A 10,224-nucleotide genomic window follows, 5' to 3' on the forward strand; every position below is an offset into this window, starting at 1 on the left:
TTTAAATGATGAAGTACCTAAACTCACCAGAGGGAAGCTCGAAAGATTCTTAAAACGATCTTCTAAATTTCCAAGGAGAAAAAGAGGAGTGAAAAGTTCAAACTGTACTATTTATATCAATCAAAATAAACTGCTGTCAAAATATATTTTTGAGTTTTCCGCACATAAAATATAAATAGTTTTGTTCAAGGTCAACATCTCAGTCAGTTGCGGGACCAATCAAGCCTTTTAGGGCAGTTTTGTGAAGCTTCATTAATTACACTTTGCCATACTTGCTGCCCCAATCCATTCCGTGGGTGGACCCTGCGAACTCATAAGCACACGCCTGTCTGTGTGCGTCGTCAGTGATAAACTTGATGTAGTCCACCTCCAGTCTGAATGGCCCCTCGAAGTGTTCGACTAGACTGAAGCCTATGTTGCGCACCATGGATCTGTCTACGGCTGTGGTTTGGCGACATATCATGCCCTTGTTCGACAGCACCAGGTGCGAAAACGGAATCTACACACACGGACTCTATGAACAAGCCAATACGTGGCCAATGCGTGGTACATAATTAGCTTAAAAATGGTGGCAAGTTAAGTAACAGCTGATTCGACATAGTTCTTATTAGCCATTTATACTCCCCCCCCCCAACCTCCAATTCTAGTTGCCAAAATGTTTCTAGATTCCCCTTTAGGTACTTTTTTTTGACACACTTTCTTCACGTCTTCATGTTTTTGAAAATCCTCGCCAAAAAATCCATGCGCACGCCACCGACTGAAAGCCAATAAAATTTCTAAGGTGTCTGCTTCAGAATTGTGTTTCGGCAATTATTTTTCAGTTAAACTTAATTATTGCCACCACGATAACAGCTTTGATGTTTAAAAACGTGGAAGATCTTCACATATCAACACATGACCATTTACATGTAAAATTAATTTTGTCAGTAGCATCGTGGAGATTTATTGAAGTGTTTCTATGTAATTTGCAAAGTTTCTACCTGAACGACTTCCCAATAGGGTCCGCCCCTTGTGAAGATAGGGTGGAAGTAGAGATCCTCATAAGTGGCGTCAAACTGTTCGTCAATTTGCAGATTGAAGTGATACCTCCTCCCATCTCCCCTCAGTCTGATCTCAATCACATTCCATGGCTTCAGGTCTAACACTCCGTCTCTATAGAACGAGGCCTACACACAACACAACTATGATTTCAAGGAACTATTTAACAACTAATTACTCTGATCTTTTCTCATAATAATTTGCGTACTGTTGTTGTCTTACAGAAAATGAGTGTCTTAATTCACAATTTGCATAGAAAATTAGCAAAATGCACAGTCGATTCGTTAACTTAACTAGTTTGCTCACCATGAATAGTCGTGATCTAATTCCAACATATCCCGACTGGAACGTGATACCATCTCGAGGAACTGCTGTGCTAACATTGCCAGTCCACAGTAATTTCTTATTCGCACCAAGGGCTAAAGAAGCAATCAAATCATTACTTAAACTTTAGTCTTCTTCCGTAGATATAGATTTCAGCCACGATAATTCATTTCTAATAATATAAATTTGCCGCATTATCAGACACCTCGAATCAATCCAAAATAAGGCAAGACTTCTCGTATCAAGGCGAAGCCTGGAATGTTCCGACTGTTGTTTTACGACTGAAATAACTTTTGAAAACATCAATTAAAACAAATACACTTTTCTGATTTTTTTTAACCCCCCACCCTCACACATGATGCCAAGTATAAACAGAGGCGAAACTGCGCTTCGAAAACACTAGCGAGAAAACCACAAAAAGGCGGCCCTATAAAGTGAAATAAGAAAAGGTAAAAATAGGCCTTGAAAAAAAAATTTTTGTTTGCTGTGCAGGATTCGATCTTACGACCAGGAGATTTCAAGTCCCCTGTCCTGGCATTTGAGCCACGGGCCCTTCACAATTTACTAAAGCTAGCCATGAATAAAGCAGCTACATGTGCTTATAAATTGTTAATGCGATGCACAGTATAAATTGTCAATGTCAATGCGATGCAAAATAGACACAATTTTGCATGTAATAATTTGGAAAACAACAAACTGAAGGCATCCACATTTCTAATAATATAATTCATTTCTAATAATATAAATTTGCCGCATTATCAGACACCTCGAAACAATCCAAAATAAGGCAAGACTTCTCGTATCAAGGCGAAGCCTGGAATGTTCCGACTGTTGTTTTACGACTGAAATAACTTTTGAAAACTTCAATTAAAACAAATACACTTTTCTGATTTTTTTTAACCCCCAGCCTCACACATGATGCCAAGTATAAACACAGAGGCGAAACTGCGCTTCGAAAACCACAAAAAGGCGGCCCTATAAAGTGAAATAAGAAAAGGTAAAAATAAGCCTTGAAAAAATTTTTTTTTGCTGTGCCGGATTCGATCTTATGACCAGGAGATTTCAAGTCCCCTGTCCTGGCATTTGAGCCACGGGCCCTTCACAATTTACTAAAACTAGCCATGAATAAAGCAGCTACACGTGCTTATAAATTGTCAATGCGATGCACAGTATAAATTGTCAATGTCAATGCGATGCACAATAGACACAATTTTGCATGTAATAATTTGGAAAACAACAAACTGAAGGCATCCACACTAATTTTGCATGAAATAAACTGGAAAGCAGAAAACCAAATTATGCATAAATTATGAATTTCAAAAAATTGCGAGTTGGAAAATTTTTGAAACCGAGTTTTTATTATTGTACTGTTGTTTGAAACAAATACCTTTTTTTGGTTCATTTGATCAATGAAAAATGCAACTGTGTTAAGGTATTACTAATTGAAACTCAAAGCACAGCTATCGAAAAGCCACCAACACAAAAAAAAAGAAACGTCGTACAATAAAACAGTCCAAATTAATTATAAAAGAATGAAGGTTGCCTTGGCCCGCATATGCTGTTGGAACTTTTGTATGGAGTCCTATCCCACTGTTGGCGCGACTGCCGCGAGCACTATTTGTTTTGTTTGTGTGAAAAAAAAGACAATTCTCGACCTATCGGATTAAAAAAAAACAATCACATGGTACTGTTTTGTAGCGGCTGTTTTTTGTTGGCACATTTTTCCGTTGTTAGCACACTTTTTTATTGGCACATTGGATTGGTTTTTAAACGAGGAATTTATTCATATTGCTGACAACGTAACGCTTTTAATTTATGCGTGGCGAATTATCCCGCATAACAAAATCGTTCGAAATTGAATTGAGGCTAGCTAGTCAGATCGGTTGTATCAATTTCATACGACTCAACATTTCACACTTTGGTGTTGTCCAAAAGTTTTCAACATTTTCTTTTCCCCAAAAATATTCAATGTGACTTAAGGGACAGTCGGAACATTCAGGGCTTAGCCCTGATATACGAGCAGTCTTGTTGTGCGTTAATTACGCGTTAAAACGTGCATTAATTATGCAATAATAGCACGTTTTATAAACACGCTTTAATTGCCACAAATCAGCCAAATTATAAATTTCAAAACATTTTTCAAAACATGATCACAGTTAAAAAACTGAATTTTCTTAAATATGAGCTCAAGCTTCAGGTGGTAAAGAAAAATTCCGTCCAAAAATGGCTAGTTAAGAAATCGAAACTTGTCTGGAGAAAAAAGTACAGCAAGTACAAACATTCCGCCATTTTCTTTGAGAGTCTTAACTGCAAAAAGAAACAAGTCAAAACGAACAGATTTTTGTTCCGACTTTCGATACGAAAGTAACGGAATATTTGTGCTCGGGGTGGGCTTTTTTCTTCAGACAAACTTCGACTTTTTAACTAGCCATTTTTGACGGAATTTTTTTTATATCATTCGAAAAATATTGTTGTCCTGAGCCTAAATTTGAAAAGATATTTCACCTGTGATCATTTTTCGTAAAGTTATGAGGGTTTAAAGAATGCCATTTTGACCAATTTGGGACAATTAACGCGCGATATAATTCGCGCTATTAACGCGTAAGCGGAGATTTTATTCGTCTTAAAAATCATTCCAAATTGTTTGAAAGAAGCTTATTTGCCATAATTGATTTGTTACAAGGAGCAAAAAATATTGTTTTGTACTTTGTATGGCGTGTGGGGGGATGATTTTCATAGAAAAAATTTCAAGTTGTAGAAAAATTTTTTTTTCGTTTTATTTGATTTCATTTATTTTTTTATATTTTGTCTATGTTATTACTGCTCCATAAACTTAAAAAGGCAGTCGGAACTTTCAGGGCTTCGCCCTGATACGAGCAGTCTTGTCATAATTTATCTTCCATTCAAACTGCCATATGAACAATGTTTGAACAAATATAAAGAAAATTACCCAGAGAGGATGATAAGCACGAAAGAGCCAACTGCTCGTATGAGGGAAAATCCGTGAAAGTTCTAACTGCCGCCGTTCAACGTCAATGATATAGGTTTTAAGATGTGAAAAAGATATAACAAATAATATTTGCGAAAAATTTGTATCCGTTGTTTGCTTAAATTTTTCGCCCGAAGGCTGCGTAAAGAGTGCAAAATGAAAAGTTTAGCATCAACGAACTCAAGAATTTAGCAAAATATTAATAAAGCCAAATATCTTTCGTCGATGCAATTTGGAAAAATTTTGGTCAAACAAATTTGTCTGAAGAAAAAAAAACCACACTACACCGAGCACAAATATTCAGAACACAAAGTCGGAACAATGAAAGCAAGCTAAGCGTAAGATCTTTCTTTGGCGTATTCTTCTGTAAACGATCACCTAATTTGCTGTTGCTCTTTCCTCCCATGTCACCATCTCCCATGGATACCCACTGTCTCACCACATCTGCACTGTCGAACTTGAACAACGTCAGAGACTCCTGATGACTTTGACTGGAAACAAACAAAATCACAACTTCCATATCATACTTGTTATATGCATGTTGGCAAGTACCTGTGTGACATGGTCAGCCATTTTTGTATTTGAAATAGGTACAATTCTGCAGCCGTTACATAGTTGGTGCGTATACTGTTGAGTTCCAGATGACCAACTATTTCGTGACCTTGAAAAGCAGAACTTTCATCCTCATCAACCAAGAGGAAGAATTTGTAACACCATCCTATTCGTGTATTATCGATCTCTTACTTTCTGTATTCGTTTGACAGATGTGTCTTTTGTTCGTACAGCCACTGTTTTACAGAAAACTTGAGTCTTTCAATCTCTTCGCCCGGTACATGCGTAGAGCTCTCTTCAATCATCCCCTCTGACTTCATGAAGCGATGTACCCATGATATCTGCAAGTCCAGCAGCTTGTAGAAAAACGTGCGCAACCGCATCCAGACCTGAAGTCAAGATCCTAAGTGAAATATCTTGAAATATTGAAACTACTCCAACGGTTAAAAAACCTAACTACCACAAAAGCGGCAGAAACTAATTCTAGCACATGAAATTTAACTTTAATTCCCGCAACTGATTTAAGTTTTTTTTTAACAAATCAACCGAACAAAAAAATCGGCACTGAGACTCAACTGGATTTATTTTGTCTGGGATGTGTATGGACCAAGAAAGCGTCGGATCGCTCATTTATAAATTGTAAAATAAATCGATAAAATAATTACTGAACGAGCATTAGTATTTTACAAGGGCCTACTAAATTGAGAAAAACATTATTGAAACCTTCACCAACAGCCGTTCTTTTTTAGTAAAAAAAAACTGCTCAAAAAACTTGATCATCACTTGTCGTAGATTTTTTTTGTGAATTCGACAAATTTGTCTGCTCTCGACACTCAACTTAATAGATAGCAAAATAATCAAAATGAACGCATATTGAGGACAGTGAAAGAATTAATCGGTAAACGAATTGATGCAAATATATTTTTTCAGTATTTTCTTACCCGAAATCGTGCGAAAGTGTGATTAATAACTATTGTAATAAATGGGGATGAAACTTCCGTCGAAAGCAGACCCGTATCTGTCATTTGTCTTTTTTCTACCTAACAGAAGGCTCGAGGGTTGAAAAACTAGACCAGCAATTTAAATGACATTAATCAAGCTGATTTTTTCCAATCCAATTTTCTATTAACTAACCGCAATACTATTACTAAAGCGTTAAAGCCGATAAGTGCAAGAAAAATTTGAAATGCATAAAATACACAGAAGTGACTTAATATAATTGAATGTTTTTTTCACAGATTCTGTCAAATAGTGCCAAAGGTAGTAAATTTTCAAACTGGTATTGTCCTTGCAATTAATTTCTTTTTACGGATTTTGGGATGTATTGAGCAACCGCCACTTATTCCGGCAGGGTTGCTCAAAACATGCCGAAAGACAGCAATGAAGCTGATTTTATCAAATTCAATTTTCGATTAAGAAACGTAATACTCAAATTATTTTCATAATCACCATTATCAAAACGTTACAACCGATTAAGGTAGGAAAATTTTGAAATGAACAAAATAGACAGAAGTGACATTTTATAATTCAATTTTTTTCACAGATTCTATCAAAGAGTGGCAAAGATAGTAAATTTCCAACCTGATAATGTCCTCGCAATTGAGCAACCGCCATTTTTTCAGCAGTTTGTTCAATACATGCCAAAAGATATTAATGAAGCTGACTTTATCCAATCCAATTTTCTATTAAGAAACGTAATACTATTACGATTTTCAGAACAATCATTATCAAGCGTTTAAGCCGATTAGTGTAAGAAAATTGTGAAATGCACAAAACAAACAACAGTGACATGTTATACTCGAATGTTTTGCACTTTTTGTTACACAGTTTCTGTCAACTAAAGCCAAAGATAGTAAATTTTCAAATTGATATTATCCTCGCAATTATTTTTCTGTAACGGATTTTGGCCTGTATAAAGCAACCAGCACTTATTTCAGCAGGGTTGCTCAATACATACCAAAAGACAAAATTGAAGCCGATTTTATCCAATCCAATTTTCTATTAAGAAAATTTAAACTACTATGATTTTCATAACTATAATTAATGAAGCGTTAAAGCCGCTTAGAGTAAGAAAATTTGAAATGCATAGAATGCACAAAAGTTACATATTATATTTGAATATTTTGCATTTTTTTTACCCAGTATGTCAAATAGCGCTAAAGATAGTAATTTTCCAAACTAATATTGTCCTCTCAATTTTTTTCTTTAACGGATTTTGGCATGTATTAAGCAACCGCCACTTTTTCACCAGGTTTGCTCAATACATACTAAAGGGCACAGAAGAAGCCGATTTTATCCAATCCAATTTTCTATCAAGAAAATTTAAACTACTATGATTTTCATAACTATTATTAATGAAGCGTTAAAGTCGATTAGATTAAAACTTTAAATGCATAGAATGCACAAAAGTAACTGTTATATTTGAATATTTTGCATTTTTTCACCCATTATGTCAAATAGCGCCAAACATAGCAATTTTCCAAACTAATATTGTCCTCGCAATTATTTTCTTTAACGGATTTTGGCATGTATTAAGCAACCGCCACTTTTTCACCAGGTTTGCTCAAATAAATACTAAAGGGCACAGAAGAAGCCGATTTTATCCAATCCAATTTTCTATCAAGAAAATTTAAACTACTATGATTTTCATAACTATTATTAATGAAGCGTTAAAGTAGATAAGATTAAAATTTTAAATGCATAGAATGCACAAAAGTAACTGTTATATTTGAATATTTTGCATTTTTTTCACCCATTATGTCAAATAGCGCCAAACATAGCAATTTTCCAAACTAATATTGTCCTCGCAATTATTTTCTTTAACGGATTTTGGCATGTATTAAGCAACCGCCACTTTTTCACCAGGTTTGCTCAAATAAATACTAAAGGGCACAGAAGAAGCCGATTTTATCCAATCCAATTTTCTATCAAGAAAATTTAAACTACTATGATTTTCATAACTATTATTAATGAAGCGTTAAAGTCGATTAGATTAAAACTTTAAATGCATAGAATGCACAAAAGTAACTGTTATATTTGAATATTTTGCATTTTTTCACCCATTATGTCAAATAGCGCCAAACATAGCAATTTTCCAAACTAATATTGTCCTCGCAATTATTTTCTTTAACGGATTTTGGCATGTATTAAGCAACCGCCACTTTTTCACCAGGTTTGCTCAAATAAATACTAAAGGGCACAGAAGAAGCCGATTTTATCCAATCCAATTTTCTATCAAGAAAATTTAAACTACTATGATTTTCATAACTATTATTAATGAAGCGTTAAAGTAGTATTAAGAAACGTAATACTCAAATTATTTTCATAATCACCATTATCAAAACGTTACAACCGATTAAGGTAGGAAAATTTTGAAATGAACAAAATAGACAGAAGTGACATTTTATAATTCAATTTTTTTCACAGATTCTATCAAAGAGTGGCAAAGATAGTAAATTTCCAACCTGATAATGTCCTCGCAATTGAGCAACCGCCATTTTTTCAGCAGGTTTGCTCAATACAAGCCAAAAGATATTAATGAAGCTGATTTTATCCAATCCAATTTTCTATTCAGAAACGTAAAAATATTATGAAACATACGTATAAAAAACAGAAACATAACTGAGTAAACCCTCAATATTTAGAAACGAATCTATAAGCCTTCGGTACTACCCAGATTGTCTCAAACTTCATAAGTACGTGATTATAAAATTGGCAAAAAATTGTCAACTGAAAATTTTGCGACCAAGTAGCTGAAACCGACGGCTAATAGTGTAGAAAATAAGACCAAAAACTTGGATTTATCAGAAATTTGAAATCCCTGTTCCTCCCGAGCTGTTTTGTTCACCTTGTACATCAAACAAATAAATTTCAATTAAAAGGAACAATTAAAATGACATCGAAAGACTAGAAGTTTCATTGCAAAAAGGTTAGATACAAAAAAGCTGCTCGAATACTGCTCAAGTACCCCTATACCGCCTTAAAGCCACATCACCTTACAGTACTCGCAAGCTCGCGAGTGATTTAAGATGTATCTTAAAAGATCGCAGGTGTAACAACTAAAACGCACTTGAAAGTCAAGTTCTATTTTTCGCGACATTTCCACATTTGTTGAAGAGCCTGATTCGTCTTCCGCTCAATACAATAACTTAAAATAAAACCAAAACTCAAACTTCAAAAAATAAAAACATCCATGTTCTGACCACAGTAGTTCATAAAAGAACTTCACAAATAAAGTCATTATTTCGAGTTTTTTCTAGCTTATTGTTATTTATTATAAAGATTGACTGAATTAGTTGAAAAACTGCAGGAATGATAAATAATATTAGCTATAACACAGATTAACTTCTATAAGAACTAAAATGAGGACTAAAATCAGCCGCTAAGTAAAATCCGCCTCTCAACCAAATCCGTCTTATGTATTCTGAAAATCGAAAAAAGCAGGCCAGTTTTTCTCGACAGAGAACTTTTCTGATTTTTTAAGAATCGGAATTACAACTTATCGATAACTATTACGCTACCTCACTTGACGCCCTACTTGCTTTCCTCGAGGTAGTCAAAATTGGCGGGAAAAACTATAACAAACGGACCCTATGCCAGATCGGTCAGAACAATAAAAAATCGATTGGTTTACAACTAGAAGCACAAACTTGGAAAGAAAACGGGAATTTCAAATGCACAATAAACATACTGTGTGACCAAAAACGCCATCATCGTGACGTTAATAAGAGTCTGACCTACGTCCATACTATTAACAAACGAGTAACATATGCGAAGAATCGACCGATTAATTTGCTCGCCAGTCTTAAAAAAGGTTTATCATTTCATTTCTCTCAATCAAATAATGCAAAAAAAGCGATTGAAAAGCTAAACAAAATTGGGAAAACATTGCCATCTTTTGGAAAAGTGTCATTGAATGCAATGAAAGCGATTAAAAAATACTGTCAAGAGTTGTTTTTTGAAAACTTCAAGTTTTGAACTTCCAAAGAAAAAAGATAGCCTTAGAACTGTGAACTTCACGAACAATACTGATTGACTATCTTTAATAAAATTAACCCCAAAAACTGGATCAAGAGAAAACTTTTCTATTCCACTGAGATGTGCAAAAATAAAATTCACTTTCGAAACTAGAAGATCACTTTTTCATAACATTTACACTTCTGCTGTTCGACAGCGGAGTTCGCCTTTTTTCAACGAAGGAAATGAAGTAAACTTACAATAAAATCAAAAGTCAAACCGCGAAAAAAATTGAGCTTGAACAAATTGTATCACTTTTCCTAGAAAAAAAAACAAAAAAAAACATTTTAATAATCGACCGAATT

At 34.6% G+C, this 10,224-nt stretch overlaps 2 protein-coding genes across 2 annotated transcripts in view; both read right to left on the reverse strand.

The window, feature by feature from the left end:
* LOC134846715 (uncharacterized) overlaps positions 1 to 10,224 on the reverse strand; it is a 413,719-nt gene that overhangs the window by 125,102 nt on the left and 278,393 nt on the right. The gene's annotated exons all lie outside the window — the stretch shown is intronic.
* LOC134845521 (complex I intermediate-associated protein 30, mitochondrial-like) lies at positions 90 to 9,052 on the reverse strand. Its single transcript, XM_063862450.1, has 6 exons — positions 8,973 to 9,052; positions 5,096 to 5,292; positions 4,730 to 4,842; positions 1,345 to 1,457; positions 981 to 1,166; positions 90 to 499 (listed from the first exon to the last, which is right to left on the reverse strand). The coding sequence occupies exons 1-6, from the start codon at positions 9,000 to 9,002 to the stop codon at positions 257 to 259; spliced, it is 882 nt and encodes a 293-aa protein (XP_063718520.1). The 5' UTR covers positions 9,003 to 9,052; the 3' UTR covers positions 90 to 256.

The sequence above is a fragment of the Symsagittifera roscoffensis genome, chromosome 5, assembly GCF_963678635.1.
Source record: "Symsagittifera roscoffensis chromosome 5, txSymRosc1.1, whole genome shotgun sequence".
In the NCBI taxonomy this organism is placed as follows: Eukaryota; Metazoa; Xenacoelomorpha; order Acoela; family Convolutidae; genus Symsagittifera; species Symsagittifera roscoffensis.

Coding starts and splice junctions, on each gene's coding strand:
- LOC134845521 (XM_063862450.1), bottom strand. CDS start 9,002: ATGTCGCGAAAAATAGAACTTGACTTTCAA. Junction 1,458..4,729: donor AAAGAGCAACAGCAAATTAG/GTGATCGTTTAC, acceptor TTGCTTCTTTAG/CCCTTGGTGCGAATAAGAAA. Junction 500..980: donor CCTATTGGGAAGTCGTTCAG/GTAGAAACTTTG, acceptor CCGTGTGTGTAG/ATTCCGTTTTCGCACCTGGT.